Genomic DNA, 17,768 nt, shown 5'->3' on the forward strand with positions numbered 1-17,768 from the left:
CAACGGAGCTAAAGACTGGATAAAACAACTAACAGCTACTTTATTGCCTGTGAATTTGCACCCAAGTCAGAGAAGTGCCAGCTACTTTCACTTGCTGACAATTACCAACTTTCTACAGAGAACACTCATACACACCTTGCTGATAGAAACCCAGTCTCCCTGCCCAGGTTTAAAAAAAAATCAGGGGGGAAAAAAAAAATAAATTAAAACTTGTACACATCCACTCTAAGCTAAATTAGAGAGTAACAAAGGGAACCAGATGACTCCGAAGAGAGCTGAACTTTTAAAAGAACTCAGAAAGACCTTGATATGGTCCTTGAGCAGATTCTTCAGTAAGAAGATCTAGTAAGCACTAAATCTTCTCACTTAAATTTTGCTCATTTAAACGAAAGCAGTGACAGCAATTTACTTCAAAGTGCTAAACTTCTGTTCTGAAATTGTAAATTAATTAAATACACACAAAAAATAATCAGTTTGATTGCATTTTGGATAACTTCCCAATAACTGCAGAAAGAAATTTTGAAAGTTGTGCTTTTAGATGTATTTACCAAAAGCTTTTTGTTTGAATCTCTTAAACTTGCTCTAGATTTACTGGAGAAAGTAGTATGATTTTTGTCCCACACAGTTTTCAGTAGATTTGCATTTAAGACGACTCTACAAAGTTCCTATAGCACATGCCAAGTTTGTTATCCAGATTTTTACACAGGAGTACTACCATCAACTTCCTCCTCCCGAACACATTCAAGAATCCATCCCGTAAGCATTATCAAAACTGTTCTTGACTGTATTTTAGTTCTATTACATGGGAAAATCCACACATTCCTGGGGAATACTGTCAGTGTAGTTAATCTTTCATGGGAAAGATAAGTTAAATATGATTTGTTTCTGCATGAGCTCTGCCATACTTCACATACGCAACTCGCTGAGTTTTTGTTAACTTTCTTGAAAGCTAAAACTCTTACACAGCTGATGGAGACAAAGCTGGGCTCTACCACTGCTGTTTATCAAGATTTTAAATTTATTTTTAAATTCTATTCTAAATTAATTTTTAAATTCTAACCATCTACTACTACCTATAGACTTGAATTTAATACCACTATTTGAGTGCTGTTTATCATATTTCTAACTGACCGCACCAAGGCAAAAAAAATTTCTGTCTTACTAAATCTGCGTTTTAATTCTATGGCTAGCAGACCAAACTTTTCCACAAACCTGCTTTCTGAAAAATATATCCATTTTAATGGTAACACGAAACTACACTATTGAAATAGAACATCATCAGCTTTAAGATCCTCAGGAGCTAGTTATTTATCAAAACACATTCTTTACTCTTTTTTTGTTTCTCTCATTAATCTAACACAACATAACACAACAGTCTACAGTCTGTTTCCTAAAGTGAAGTACTTAATTTAATATCACAGCAGATCACAGTTTTGTAGCGTTGGCCATCTTTCACTGTCTTATGAAGTGTATTTCCACCTAAACACACAACTTTAGAGATCAAAACTAGGAAATTTGTTACTTCTATATTGAAGAGGCATTTGTTAGCCTGAAGATCAACTTAATCTGTCTTCTCTAATGCCTGAAGAGTTGTGCTTGATCAGGCACTGAAGACTGTGCTTCTACAATTTCTAATCAAAGTACCTCTCCATTATGAAGAGGCAATTGCTGGCAAAACACCCATTTCCAAAGTTCTCTAAAACAACAGTGAAGAGGCAAAAGTTTGTCTCCTCAGTTTTTCAGACCAAGTCCAAGGCAGATAGCATGGCCTCTTTACCAAACTTATGACTACCTTTTCTCAGGACAACTGTAAAATAGTGCTCCCACCACACAATCCAAACTGTGCTAAACCTGAGATTAACACCTCTTTCTGGGAGAGGCAGTGGCACTGGTTGTCAGGACCTGTGGCTGCCGTAATATTTAAACCCAATGGCACACTTACGTGTTCTTGGAAAACGTTAAAACTCTTCTTTTCAAATTAAAAGGTGGTTAATATGCTTTTATCAACTGTTGATCAAGAAAGCATAACACGTACTTGATTCGCCATCCTCTCCTTTACTAGCAGAGCCTGTGAAGAATATGCTTCCATCCTCAGCAACGAGTAAGGCATGTGAGCCATCATGTCCAACAGAGAACTGAATAATCTTTGGAGATTTTGTGATTGGGAGTTCAACCCATTTTCCTGCCGAAGGACCACCTTGTTTGATTCCAAGGCTCTGATATTTGCCAGTATAATAAATCTAGAAGAAAACAGTTCATCATGTTCACTTATGCTACAGTACTTTAAACTTGCATCATTTTTTATGTTGCATTGTTTTCAAATCCTGTAATTTCAAACCATACAGAACTTTTCCTGACATTGTTTACACCATTTCAATATCTCTCTCCTAAACCAATGAATTTTGACTTAATGGGGTTTTGTGGTTTAACCCCAGCCAGCAATGATGATCATGAAGCAGCTTGCTCACTTCCCTACCCCACCCCAGCAGGGTAGGGAGAAGAGGGAGAAAAGGAGTAAAAAGGGGGAAAAAGCAAACTCATGGGCTGAGATAAAGACAGTTTAATAGAACAGCAATGGAAGAGGAAAGTAACAACAACAATAATAATACTGGCAAAAGAATACACAAAATAAAGTGATTCAACACAAGTCGCTCTCACCACGCAATGATTGATTGCCCAGCCCATCCCAAGTAGTGATTGCAGATTCCTGACCCCCAGCCAATCCCCATTTATCTACTGAGCATGATGTCTATTTTATGGAATATTCCTCTGGCCATCTCCACCTCAGCTTCTATGGGAAGCTGAAAAAGTCCTTGACTAATGTAAACATTACTCAGCAACAACTAAAACAATATGCGTTATCAACATTTTTCTCATACTTAATTTTCATTCTATAGCTGCTTTGTTTTGGATTAACTCTATCCCAGCTGAAACAAGGACATGGGGGAAACATCATGATTGATTCTGCTTGTTTTGAAATGTGCTTTCTGCTGTGACACAGCGTTAGTTTTCATATATAATTGTTTGGCTAGATGAGTAGAACACACAAGAAAGAACTGTTCAGAAGAAACTATTTAGAGGAAATGAGGCATTTAAAACACTTAAGAGAAACGTGTGGTCTGGGTAAAAACAAGACGGTATTATAACAATAAAAATAATTAAAAATACCAAACTACTACAAATTTGAATATGCTTTAACATATGTTTGAAATTTATTTTCAGTAAATGCACAGCAGCCACTGCATACAGAAACAGTAATATAAAATAAAAATATTTCACATGAACAAACACAAAACTACTGACATGGACTAAAAAGTTTCCCCTAGAACCACACTACTCAACAGTACTATAAAATGGATGTGTTAACTTATGTGAGCACCTAAAGCCATCTTTCATTGTCTTATAATAAAAGTGTATTTCATACCTAATCACACCACTTTAGAGATCAAAACTAGGAAATTTGTTAATTTTACAGTGAAGATGCATTTCTTAGTCTGAAGATCAAATTAACCTCTCTTCTCTAATGTCTGAAGAGTTCTGCTTGATCAATTCCTGTTTCATACTATTAAAATAGTTAAGTTTATTACGAACATTTTCACCAATCTCACTGTTTTGGTAGAAGCAGAGCACGGTGTTCATTCCAATAAAGCAATACAATTCTGAATGCAGGGAAACAAAGAACTTTGCTTATACAAGTAAAATAACATCAGCTTACCAAACTGAAACACAGTAAATAATGTAAAAAAAAAAATCATAGTGACAGTAAGCAAAATTATTTCTAAGTTTCAATGACTATGCAAATGTCCCTGAAAAATATACCGTATCATTATATTGTATCATATATACGTATATCATATCATTAAGAATAGGTTTAAAGAAATCAGTTGAAAACTTTGCATAGGGAAAGTCAATAATTCTCTGAAGGACTGGAAAAAAATCAGGATGGGATAAAAATAAATGACTGTGGTCATACTGTTTATGGAAAGTTATGAGGTAAAAAATTTTGTGAAGTTTTGTGAAACCTGTAGACAAAGGGTAATTTTGTCCCCCAAACCTAGAAAGCCCCAACTGTCTCTAAGATTGGCTGTAGAAATTCCCACAAATTCAAGCGACTGATTTCTCAATGGTTCCAACACCATGTTTTATGTTTTCAAATAACCCTTGCCTTTTTCCCTTTAAAGTAGGCTCTGAAAATGTATGTAAATACAGTGATACAAATTCACTCTAACAAATTAAAAAGGCAAAAAGGAAGGGTGTAAAATAATAATTAAATTATTTAAAAAAAAAAAAAAAAAAGAAGATTTTCAGTACCTTTCCACTGGCAGTTTTCATTAGTGCAAACTCCCTTCCAGCACCAAGGACAGCAGACTCCTCATCAAACCCCGTACCTGTGCGAAAGGACTGCGTTACCCCACAGTTTAACCAGGCAGCTTCACACAACAGTTTATGGACCCAACTCCGCCCGGGAGAGTATGACATAAAAAAAAGGGTTCTAAGAAAGTTACAAGTGGAGGAAAAAAAAAAAAACAAAAACAAAACACGTTTTGCTGCCACAAGAACACTTACTGGGCTAGACCTGTTAAAGTTGTTCAAAAAAAACCAAAAAGCACTAGCATAAGAGCAACTGCAATTGGTCAGACAAAAGGTCCATGTAGTTAAACATGCTTTTGTTCTGAGAGTGACAAAAGCAGACACTTAACAGAAAAAACCCACAAAGCAAAGGCCAAGTGATACTTCTCCAAAACACCTTCGGAGACACCAATGATTTCGCATCTCAAATTCTGATGCAAAGGTGGTTTTCACATATTTAGTATCGTTCAATGCATTTCTTTTGCCTTAATCCAATAAGCGGTCCTTTTAACTTTTGTTGTTAACTTTGACTCACAGAAAGGAAATTATGAAATCCTTATGAAATTCAGTAAGGGCAAGTGCAGGGTGCTGCACCTGGGGAAGAATAACCCCATGCACCAGTACAGGTTGGGGGCTGACCTGCTGGAGAGCAGCTCAGCTGAAAGACACCTGGGAGTCCTGGTGGACAACAGGATGACCACGAGCCAGCAATGTGCCCTTGTGGCCAAGAAGGCCAATGGCATCCTGGGGTGCATCAAAACGAATGTGGCCAGCAGGTCGAGGGAGGTCATCCTCCCCCTCTACTCTGCCTTGGTGAGGCCGCACCTGGAGTACTGTGTCCAGTTCTGGGCTCCCCGGTTCAAGAAGGACAGGGAACTGCTGGAGAGGGTGCAGCAGAGAGCTACCAAGATGATTAGGGGACTGGAACACCTCTCTTATGAAGAAAGGCTGAGGGATTTGGGTCTCTTCAGTCTGGAAAAAAGACGGCTGAGGGGGGACCTTATCAATGCTTATAAATACTTAAAGGGTGGGTGTCAGGAGGATGGGGCCAGGCTCTTTTCAGTGGTGCCCAGTGACAGGACAAGAGGTAATGAGCACAAACTTGAGCATAGGAAGTTCCACCTAAACATGAGGAGGAACTTCTTCCTTTGAGGGTGGCAGAGCACTGGAACAGGCTGACCAGAGAGGTGGTGGAGTCTCCATCTCTGGAGACATTCAAAACCCACCTGGACACGTTCCTGTGTAACCTGCTGTAGGTGACCCTGCTCTGGCAGGGGGGTTGGACTAGATGATCTCCAGAGGTCCCTTCCAACCCTATGATTCTATGAAAGGAGTTCTACAGCTTAACTATGTGTTACATGAGCACTATTATGAAGTCCAAGCTTCAAACAATTATATATTTATTATACAACTAGAGGACAATACTGGAAAACCACAGACAGTGCTATAGAAAGGCGGTTCAAAATGAATGTATGGATTACTATGAGTCAAATAACACTTAAGCAGTTTCAAAACCCCTGTCCTTCTCCAAATGTTTATAATGGACCTATACCTTCCTGCACACAAGAAAAACAAAGGGGAAGAGCAGTGTTTCAGTTTTATTATTTGAATTACTAGGCTTGTTATTAACCTTCAAAGAAGAGGACTTACTGATAATGTGCAAGTCTTTCTCCAGATCAAACAATGAGATGCCACAGGCATGCAAGCATTTTCTTGCAAGCTTAAGCTGCAATTCTTGTTGCAGTACTGGCTCAGTACTTGTTGCAAATATTCGCACCACAAAGCCATCCTGTAACAAAAAAAATTAATCCACTTTATACTTCATAATGAATGCATTAGTTACTTTTCACAGCCTAAGTGTATCAGTATAATACTATTTCAGAGTAAATTATCTGAGGATACACTGATGAACTAAAATTTATTACAGAAGAGAAAATAAGAAGGTGCCAAAAAAGATAAGCTGAGTATAAGCATCTGAAAGACCTTAAAGATATATTGTATTCCCTGAAAACACTATGAACACTATGAAAATAGTGAATTGCTATAAAAATAATTAACTCTGAATCTGACTATAGAAATCTTGCTTTTATAACTATTTACATCTATCTTTTAAGCCCTCAAACTTCGGCCGATTCAGAATCCAAAATTCTGCATGCTGTTTAAGAGTGACAGCTTCAAAGAGTAGCCAAAACAGGATTCTGTTTACAAGTGCAGATGAAGTATCTTCATCTGGCCATGTTAAAAAAAGAGTTGCTCCTTTAGCAGGGAAAGGAGCAGAGGAAACTGATTAATCCTGGGTTTCTTATAGCTGCATGTCTGTCACCTGTTGCCAACCCTGTCTCACCCTACCCCTGCCCCATCCCTGTTTTACAGCTTTCTCACTGTCAAAAAAGTGACCAGTCCAGAATTAAGAATGTAATTAACTGTCTGCTGAACAAAACACAGAACAGTTAGAACTGTTTTGCCCCTAACGTAAGCACTTATTTGGGTTTCCACACCTTTGGCCAATAAGAAATTTTCATATTAAAAAAATCTACTGGAATGTAGTAGCTTTCATACCTCTTTCTATTAGATTTGTCTGAAATTCCCCAAAAAACACCTAAGAAATTACAGGAAATTAAATTAGTGAAAAAAATAATTAAAATCTAAGAAATTTATCCCATAGAGACCCTGCAGAATAACATGTTAAGAAGCCATTATTCCATGTATAAGATATTTTTCCTCAGCAACAAAGCACAAAGTTTTTCTTAAAACTTATTTGAAAAATCAAACACATCTGAAAAATCTATCACAAATTGAAATGGTGTGGATAAATACCAATATACTGCTCCTTTATGCACAAATATGGCAGTTTCTCATTATCTCTAGTTACGTGGATTTCTTCCTTAGTTGTGTTAGCAAAGAAAAAGCCAAACATTAAGTGAAAAGGAAGTTATAAGTATTGTAAAATAAAAAAAATTAAGTTGAGAGAAAAATAGTTTACCCATCACATACAACACTTACATCTCTAGATGCTGCTATTTGATTAATATATTCTCCATCAGTGAAAAGGATATTCTGTCCTTCAGTATGACAATCTGTTAGAGAAAGATTAAGTAGACTGCATCAGTTTATATTAACATACATATACTGCTCTCTGCATCTGTCTAATTCATTCTCACTACAATCAGACTATAGAGTTCTAGTCTGTCTAAAGAGAGATCGTACTGTTCTGATAACATGTTATTTTATGCTAGGATATCCTCTCTTGTCTAAAGCATATAATACTCCTTTATCCCTTTAAGAGTTACTAAAGCACTTTCCATTGTATGAAATGTAAGGGTTTACCCCAACATTTAACTGCAAAAATACTTAATATTTACCTCTGAGGGGTATTCTAAACTATTATAACACAACTAAATCCTAATTTTCTAAAAGTGTTAGTCTTTCTCCTTCCTCAAAGACTATTTTTTTTAAAAGAGATGGGCCATTATCTTTAAAGAAAAGTCCAGCATATAAAACCTGCAGAAATAAACGAAACGGAATCAAACTTTTAATTATTCATCTCCTTTTTCCATTGTTCATAAATTTAACCAAACTATTAACTGAAAATCTAGGGGTTTTGGAAAACTATAAAGCATATACTTGAATGCATCACACATTTATTGAAAACAGCTCAGCTATTTCCAAGGAAAAGAAGGTAGGGAAAGAATTCTGCCCATATAGGGGGAAAAAGACCACTTTCTCTACAAGTTTAAAAGTATGTCCCTACACTACCTCTTCTTCCCCTCCTGCTCTGCTGATGGAGCTACTAACAAAGATTTGATAATATATGACTGGAAAGGCACTTGTTTCACTGATTACACACAGGAAAGAGACCTGTTCGAAAAATACTACAGGACAGCTACTTCACACTCTAAGTATCTGCTTCATAACCTGAACAAAGACCCAGTATCAGCCATTTTATCTAACAAATTTAATGCTAAATGAAGCACACGTAATATCCTTCTGGCATAACCAGCAAGTTTGCTATTTTTTGCTAGTAGCTGCAGTGTTTTAATAAAAACAATACAGCTGAGAAAACCCCACAGTATTCACAAACCCAAAAACTTGTTTACTTTTTCCTGCTATGCTGCCCAGTCTGATACGGTATCTTATCAGGAACAGAATATGCATTAGGTGGCCTTCTCCAATTCTCACATCTTGAACTAACAGACCTACAGTAGACAACCTCCCCCTTACATGCAGGTACAAATCACAAAGAGGGTCAGCAGCAAGCAGCATGGAGAACGGCAGATACACTGACGTTTGAAATATTGCACTCTCAAAAATAACCTCAGATTTAATGACCAAAGTCAGTTCACGTTACTAATTCTCTGCTGCAAAGTGGTATTTGTGATAAAACAAAAGACTTGTCAATAACCTGAAGAAAAGTTCCAAAAATAATCTAAATGACATTTCTGAAAGGTTATAGGAAGTTGGTGAGTATTAAGATCCCCTGAATGGCTGAAAATTACATGCTCACGTAAGCATAGCAGTAAAAGAATAGGATATTCTGGCCACCAGTGGGTCCATATTACATTGTTTGGCCTATTTCTCGAGTCATTTCAAGAAGAGGTCAGCCTCCCAGTAAACATTTTGTGGGGTTGTTTATATGTTTGGTAGGTGTGTTCATAGAGGAAATCTAGAACAGGGATGATTTTTTGGGTTTGTTTTTTGTTTGGGTTTTTTGGTTGTTTTTTTTTTTTTTTTTTAAAAAAAAAAATATGTTCTTCAGAAGACTTCCTAAAAATTAGCACCTGATGAGATAACATCCAGGCCCAATGTTAAATATCAAATTAATGGGGAGAGTAGAAAATGGAATATCTGCAAAAAAGTGGGATAGTATAGTGTCTCAGCTAGCAAGGAGCTCTTATGAGCAACTGTAGTCTTATTCAATCTGACTTTGGAAATTGCTCTGGGGATATATCTTTATCCAAGGTTTCTGTCTGGAGATGACTGTAACAAAAAGGGCTTATGTTTTACTTAAAGGACAAAGCTACAGACACCTGTTAATCACAGCCTCCTTCAAGAGGACTGTCAAGCATCACCTTCTGTATTTATAGAGTGCAACCCGTGCCTGCTAATCAGTACTCTTGAGGTCACCCAGGCTACCCTCAGTTCGCAGTACTTTTCAGGCTAAGGGAATAGTCCTGAGTTCCAAGATACTCGTGTGTAATTTCAAAGAACAATGAAACCAAATACCACATAACTTCAACCTCTTCAGCTGAACATAGCAACCTTTTTTTAAGGTATGTAGTAAGTGTTACAATTAAAGAAATGGTTAAGATGACGATCTCCTCTGTAAATTCAGGTCCAATCACGTAGAAAATCTCATACAATTCAGGGATTCTTTTATGATATTTGGACTGGGAAGACAGATCCACAGCTCAAGGACAGTGTATGAAGCTTGACAAAGGCATTAGATACAAGAACGTTGACACACAGCCTCGTAGTTCCAAATACATTGTTAGATTTGCTAGATCATCTATCAGAGCGGAAAGACTACCCTTTGAAATACAAGTTTACGGTTTCAAGAAGCTGGTGGATCCTACTGTCTGAGAAAGGAGAAGATAATCTTCCATAGTCCACTGAGTTTTCTAAGGTCATATGACTTCTAGCTAGGATCAGCTTCTAATCGCATCTCCTAAGGAACTCCTAATCTCCTAACACATCCCTGTGTGAATAAATATGAATACCTTATTTAAATGCATTATCACCAACCCAGGCATTTGAAAGAGATTAACTCCAGATAGAGCCATGTCTGAATATCATATCAGCTAGGAGGAAATAGCTGGAGTCATATCAGCGTTCAGCTGTTAGCAAGGTTACTGCCCTCTAGTTCTATCCGGTGTGGTTTTTCAGAACTACGGTATGTTGCAAGTCATTATTAAGATTACAGTGGGGCAGCTACTACTATTTAGAGTTATGTACTTACTCAGGTTTCCTCAGGATAGGTCACACACCCTCCCCCCCGCCTTAATTTCTTTCCTTCTAATGGGAAATGGAAATAACCAGAACTGGACCCCTTTGAATTTGTCCTAGCCAAAAGAACAACGCCATATCTGCTCACAATATAACTCTGAGATAAATGTGTAGAAGTGCAGAAAGTAAAACAGCAAAGTTCAAGGGCAGAAATACAAAGTGTTATGAAGAACATCTAGCATCCACTTCGACACCAGCACAAGCCACATGAAACGCAATTGTGTGAAGTAGTTTGATGCACTTCTGAATGGGTATTCCCACAATTAGTAAGATTTGCTTTTGCACTGAAAGATTAATACATTTTTGTTTAGAAATCATACTCTTGCTTAATTTTCACCTTTTTATAGTAGTAACATAAGGCTGTCCTGCAGAATGACACTTGTCACTGAGATTTGCAAAAGAAAGCTAACAGTTCAGAGATGTGGACTTTAAATATGCTCAAGTGTTCCTCCAGACTTGCATGAAGAGTACTGATTTGTTTACTAACGGTAACATAATTAAGGACCTCTAAGGATCCTACTGGTTGAAGAAGCTGCCTTAAGGTGAAGAAAGTAGAAAAACAATCCTAAAAGGCAATTTGTCAGGTCCTTGCGTGTGCTCTCACTCAAATTTCTCATACAGCCCCACAAAGGCCAAGCAGCTTAAACAGACATCCATATTTTAAGGACTCACAGAAAGTTGCATAGACTAGATTCTACATTCATAGTTTGTTTCAAAAATTAATGTTTGTGTTTGAAATACAAAAAGCCTTGAGAATTTTTCTGAGGTTTCAGTCAGCACCTTCCTATTTATGTCAGGATGCAACACAAAATCTTTCTTCCTATCTATAGAATAAGCCTGCCATTGTTCGATCAAAAGATATTCTTGTGCCCTTCTACTGTTTACATGAGTGACTAAGAACAGATGTGCTTCACCAGGAGGCCATTAAAGCATGTTCCAGGAACATCTTCATTCTCTTAACAGAGACTGAAACTATGAGGCTCCTCTATGAAAAACCCAAATGAGGACAAAACTACAAAAAAAAAAAATCCCAAAACAAATAAACAAAAGCCCACCACCAATTTAAACATCAGAAGCACGGGCCATCACTGTTCATTAGCCTCCTCTGTTTTTTGGATATATTTCTATCTATATTAAAAACCAAATGGTTTTGGTCATAGTTTGTAACTACCTACATGCAAGAGGTACACTTAACACTGGAAACAAAGACATATCTGAGCTAAATGCTCAAAGTTCAAATAAGGAAGACATAAAAGTTCTTCAAGAAGGAAGTTAAGCTCTGAGTCTTTAAATTAAGATCACCATACATTCTAAAACGTTGCAATATTATTCCAGTAGTTGGAGTAAGATGCAAGACCTCTGAATGAAATACTGCAGCTGTTCTAATGCAGCAAACCAAAGTCATAACAAAGCAGTCTCTTTGCGATCTCAAAATCTCTCTCGATTTCTCTTCTGCTTACCTGAAAATACATAGCATGTAAACAGTAAACTATAACCATCTTCTCATATCTGGAGGTTCATACCTGGCAAAGCAACTGTACCGTCTTGTTCCAAAGTTTCAGGGTTTATTCTTATGGCTGTCATACTGTGATTATTCGCATCTCTATATAATAAATAACCCTGGTAAAAGTAAGAACATATATATTGGTATGAAAAAAGTCTTCAATACATCAAAGGATAATGTCTAAAGTGAGAAAATGCAATCGCTATTTTAGGCATTGTTTAAAAATTTTGGAAATCTTTAACATCAGATTTGTTTCATTTTGGTAATCAACTTTTTTCCACTAATCAAATTCTGCAATAAAAACTGGAAATTTAACCCCTTTCTTCCACACTTTCTACATGCTGTAGATCAGCATGCTAAGGCTTGTATACAGCTTTTGAAGCCCCATGTAGTAATTCTTTTCTACATATGTGTACGCAGTTACAGTTAAAAGCCACAGCAAAAACCCTGTTCCTGTCCCCACTTGCCAAATCAACAAAAGATTCATAGGAATTTCAGAAAGGAGATACATATATTGCTGTATATAGAAGGGTGATCATTAATATGTGCATTAAAAACGAGAAGATTTTTCAAAAGTGTTAGTTAACTAGTTTGACTCCCACACTAACAAGATTCCATGTATTTATTCTTTCTGAGCTCTTCGTCAAAGAAATTCCCACAAAGTACATGGTAATTTTGGTGACAGCAGCCATAACACAAGGTTACATACAATGAGTTCTTATACCGCTCACCTCCCAGCCACGCCTAGGGAAATGGAGATATTCAGGAGTAATTATTTCATCTTTCTGTTTCTCCATGTGCAGAATACCTTCATTTCCCCCAAATCACCTATTCTGGTCAGCAGCCCACATCAAGAAGTCTCCCTTTGGTATACTGAAATAGTGTCTCTCTGTTCATATGTATATACTTTTTTAAAGGTTTGATTCAGTCAACAGTTTAGAAGGTTTCTCAGTAAGAAGATCTGCCTACCTGAAACTCATATTTAAGGTTTATTGTTTACACCTATAACTTTGAGTGCACTTTTAAACAAACAGTCAAGTAAGTTTTGCTTTAGCTTAAGCCAGACGGGTTGCATAAGCCCCCACATTTGCATAATATGCACAGATCCATAATGGTTTTGTATCTTTTTCTATTCTACAACACCCATGAATCCTGCAAGGGAGCAGGGTAGAAACGCAGTTGGGGACTTTACACTTAGGAAGCACTTCTGCTATAAAAGCAGCCACAGGAAAGGAAACAGATTACTTAAGAGCACTTATGAACACAGTCATGCAAGGTGACTGAGGTCAAGCAAAGTAGCATTCACCAACGGGAGGGTTACAGAGGCCACTATGAATAACGACTAAGTAATGATTCTGCCAACACAATGTCATAGCAGGAGATATGACAATGGCTTTCACTTGCTTGAACCATGACTGGCCTCAGGTGGGGATTCTACATATCTAAGTATGGATGCATTTCACAGGGAGGTCACTAAGGCTTAACCTCAGAATATCTTCATTTGTCAAAGAGTCAGAGACCCTAATTACAGTCATCTAACAACAACAGAAAAATCCAACCAACCCTTTTCCTTCCATCTAAACTACTTGAATTTTCCTGGATAAATCAATCTGTGCAATGAGAAAGAACAAACATACACAAATTACGAAAAATAAGTAAAGAGCATTAAAGCAGATAAAAAAGCTTTGGTCTAAAATAACTTAGAGGATGAAGTAAGAAAAATCACTTGAATTTGAGCTGACTTAACCAAGCACGAAGGGAAATGAGACTGAGGGCACATTTTGCCTCTTTTACAGACACATACTTAGTAATAAGCGCAACTTACGCATCTTCCTATAAATATAGCCCCTGAGTGACATTTTTCTAAATAGCAGTGCCTTTGGGTACAGTCACTATGTGAGTGCACACACCTGTACAAGCACCCAAAGAATATCGAATATGTTTACAGCTATGTACAGAATGTCCGAATGTATAACTATATCGTGAAACTGTATGGATCCTATTCCTTTCCAAACTGATAAAACAGGCTCCTGAACGAATGCATCCACACACATTTGCATTACGCAAGTACACCTTTTGGTGACCTGTTGTAATACTAAACAAAACCAGATTTCAAATACATACATATATATATAACTGTAATAATAGGATATATATTTGTAATTAACAATTTCACTTCAAAAGCATGGCAAGGAATACACTTAATTTCACACTGAGACAATGAGACCACTCAGTTAATAGTAAATATACAATAAAAAATTCTCAGTAGTTAAAAAATGAAGCAAATTAATTGCTCTCTGCAATTGAGTTTTGGGGGTTTGTGTTGGTTTTTTTGTTTTGTTTTGGGGTTTTTGAGAGAGCGTGCACTCAGTGGTAATAACAGGATTCTAAAAAACGCACTATTTTTATAATGAATGGCAAAGACATGCAAAAAGGTGGCTGATATTCCAGAAATGGACTAACTCTAAAAAAACAAAACATCCAAATATAGTTAACTTTGCAGTGGTAATGTCAAGAATTGACTATACAATTCATAAATTTATATGTTAAACCATTGTATTTATGAATTGTACAGTCAACTGATGTGCGCTTCTTAAATAATAAAGTCTTTACAGTGACAACACAAATCAATGACATGTTTCATTACTCCTTTCTATATGCCAGTACCATCAGATGTCCCTCATCTTCCACTATTTGTCAGTACCAAAAAATTGATTTTTATAACTAAAGCCAAAGGAATAATACAATATCCATGTAAGCTTACTCTAAGTCAAAGTCTACTTAAATTACCTATGAGGGATGAGGGGTGGGGTGCATGTTTTATGTTTTAATTATTCACCTACCTGAGCATAGCCTAACCAAGACTTTTTTTCCTTTCTGTTTTTGATGCGGGACGTAGAATTGTATATATGGCCCTGAAAAGCAAAAAACTCCAATCTTTTAACAAAGATCAGTGACAATTTTAGACATAATCATTTACCATCTAAATAACAATGTCTTCAACCATATTGAGAAGTGAAAATTTTAAGAAAATGCTGTAAAATTATCATAGAAATCATCAGAAAAATATAGACAAGCTGTGAAAGAACTAATCATTAGTAAGCTACAGAAAATTCTCAATGGAAACAGGACTTCATAAAAGTTAAGTTACAATATTAACTATCTTCACCAGACAAGAAGAAATCACATTACCCTCACTGTCCCACTGTATCCAGAGCCGATTTTGTAAAGTCCATCTTTACATAAGAGATAGAGGAAAAAACCATCACTCTGAAGTAGGCACTGGTCATCTTCATCTACACATATTTCTTTCAATGGCCATTTGTGCATCAAGGCTGCCTTCTTTATCCCGTTACTGAACCAGTCCTGGATTTGGATTTTGCCCACCAGAACTGCCTGTACACTCCGCTGAAGAGAATTTAAAATGGTTGGCACCTAAACAATAAAAGAAATAGTGAGTGAAATACGTGATTATTTTTTAAATGTTGTATTTTCTGTTCTCTCTACAACTCAAGACAAAGAATTACCTACTCTTATCTCAAAAATAGTGAGGGGAAAAAAGGTTAACTGAATTTACACAGTAGATCTTCTCAGAACTCATGTACATGTCATTTACATAAATTCCCAGATACAGAGAAGTTTTAGTGCAAGACCTGAATAGTCTGACAAGCATGGCTGCCATTATTGGTGAGGATAGCAGAGATTGCTTGCAATGTTCTTCCCGTCTCTCCCCACGCAGCTACCAAACTGAAGAGGCAAGCGCAGGAAAGTGCTGTCAGGGACTGTCCTGTACTGTCATTCATTCCTGTGCTACGGACAGTTATCTCCAGAAGAAGCTGGAACAGGGATTCTGCAGATAAAACACAGAAATTACATCGACTAGTCGCAAAATCATACCAAGCAATTTGCCAGTCAATAGGAAAACAAACTTACAAAATACACGATACATCTTTCCTCAACCATTAAGTTCAGCCATATTTCCAGACAGAAAAGAAAGCATCCCACTTAAACAGGCCTACAACATCCCTAACTTTTCATTCTTCTTCAGTCAGAAAATGTTGAGACTTGATAATCACAATGTCCAGAGAACAAGAAAAACTAAGTCCTTCTGTTACAGTGGAACATATTAATAAGAAATGGTCCAGAAGGAGTTACTTTACCTGCCTATTCAGTCTACCTCATCTCTGAGATGATGTGTAGGTCTTGACCAACTTTGTCTAATCTTTATGACCATTACCCATGTTGAAGCACATCCCATTTCTCAGAAACGAGCATTTCAAATCAAAGCTTGAAAATTATTTTGATCGTATGTCTCTTTTCAAGCACTGTTTAGCAGTTGAAAATCTGTAACAATCAAGGTGTGAACACAAATCCACCTCAATTTTTTATAGTATACAAAAATAATCACTAAGGCAGTAATCAAAACAAAGCCTTCTTTGTAGCTTTTTGATACTCCGTGCATCAATACAAAATAAAAGCTTTCTGTAGCAAGTTACTATCATCTTTAGCAATAGAATACTGTTGAGCCATAACACAGGAAAACATACACAGAAAGTCTTAAGATACTTTTTTTTTAAACAACAGACACTACAGCCTAGCCTTCCTTGCAGTTATAAACCATCAAAATCTATGAATTAACAAAAGATAATTGGATTTTAACTGAAAGGACATAATCAATCATACATTCAAAGCCATCAGGAGTTCAACTTTTATTTTCAATATCATTAAAAGCAGGGAAACTTTCGAATGGCCAGAGGAAGTAAAAGCAAGAATTCTGACACTTTGTTTAGCACCTTTATATAAATTAAAACATTAAATAGCTAAGCTACAGATTACAACAGCAGATTGCAAGAGAAGTTCACTGTAGAACTATCTTCTTTCCAGTTAAGACCAGGTATTTTATAGCTTCAGTAAGATAAATGAATCATAATTTGTAAGCTTTACTATGTTTCAGTGAAACTGCATTACACAGCAACAAAGTATGAACATTTTTTTAACATATATACCCACCTTTACAGGCCAACATTCCTGTTCTACCAAAGCTTAATGCTGAAAAAGTACTGGTTACATACACCAGGAGTTTACACTCCAGAATAAAGTCAGTCTCTTGAGAGCAAGCATGTTACTATCTCACAAATACTTGCTGGAACCATTTTCTTCTGGCCAATGCAATAACAGATGCATATAAATACAAATACAGTAACAGATGAGATATTACCTAGGACTTCAGGAGGTTCTGACTGCAGGCCTTCTGGTTGCTGGCCCTGGAGCACATTAAGTAGGGCTTGTAGGCTCCTGAGACACAAGGATGGATGAGAAAATCTTGTCTCCTTTATCAGTTCAAAGACTTCACACAATCCAACTTCAATGATCTAGAGAAGTACAGATATTTCAGAATATCTGTTAATATAATATTTTTGTGTCTTCATTAATAAAGGTATATCCCAATGTTCACAGAACAAGACAGTTATTTGAATAACAAAAATGTAGTACAGAATACAATGGTAATTCAAGAGAGAATCAGAATCAAGAACCCACCTACACAACGTACTAGCAAATATTACACAGAAGCAACGTCATTATATGAAAGACCACATCTAAGCAGAGTAATAGTTCCCTGGAAATATAAGAAAACTTACAATTTTTTGGAAAGTGTAAGAAACTGTGCCTCTGAGCCCTTCTAATTTCTATTGAGTTCACACTTCATTTGACAGACCTCTTTTTCCTTGCTCATTAATGTGAGCCAGCAAGCCAGAATCGGCTTGCAACCTGACTTCCCAACTTGAGTAATGATGCGTTTGACAGCTCGTACTGGCAGCACTCGTACTTTCCCCTCCAAAGTCTCTGAGATTCCTCTTGTGACAGTATTAAAAAAATAAAGATTAATTACTTGTCACTAAAACTCCGTATG

General features: G+C 36.7%; 1 protein-coding gene across 16 annotated transcripts in view; it reads right to left on the reverse strand.

The window, feature by feature from the left end:
• MYCBP2 (MYC binding protein 2) overlaps positions 1-17,768 on the reverse strand; it is a 200,961-nt gene that overhangs the window by 142,460 nt on the left and 40,733 nt on the right. For all 16 annotated transcript variants that reach the window (XM_054209207.1, XM_054209561.1, XM_054210085.1 and 13 more), the window contains exons 4-12: positions 17,076-17,229; positions 15,511-15,707; positions 15,050-15,292; positions 14,701-14,772; positions 11,877-11,973; positions 7,354-7,427; positions 6,001-6,139; positions 4,312-4,388; positions 2,036-2,240 (exon numbers count right to left, since the gene is read on the reverse strand). In XM_054209207.1, coding sequence (XP_054065182.1) covers positions 2,036-2,240; positions 4,312-4,388; positions 6,001-6,139; positions 7,354-7,427; positions 11,877-11,973; positions 14,701-14,772; positions 15,050-15,292; positions 15,511-15,707; positions 17,076-17,229 — 1,258 coding nt within the window. The remainder of the gene's footprint in view (positions 1-2,035; positions 2,241-4,311; positions 4,389-6,000; positions 6,140-7,353; positions 7,428-11,876; positions 11,974-14,700; positions 14,773-15,049; positions 15,293-15,510; positions 15,708-17,075; positions 17,230-17,768) is intronic.

The sequence above is a fragment of the Rissa tridactyla genome, chromosome 1 (genome assembly GCF_028500815.1).
Source record: "Rissa tridactyla isolate bRisTri1 chromosome 1, bRisTri1.patW.cur.20221130, whole genome shotgun sequence".
Taxonomy (NCBI): Eukaryota; Metazoa; Chordata; class Aves; order Charadriiformes; family Laridae; genus Rissa; species Rissa tridactyla.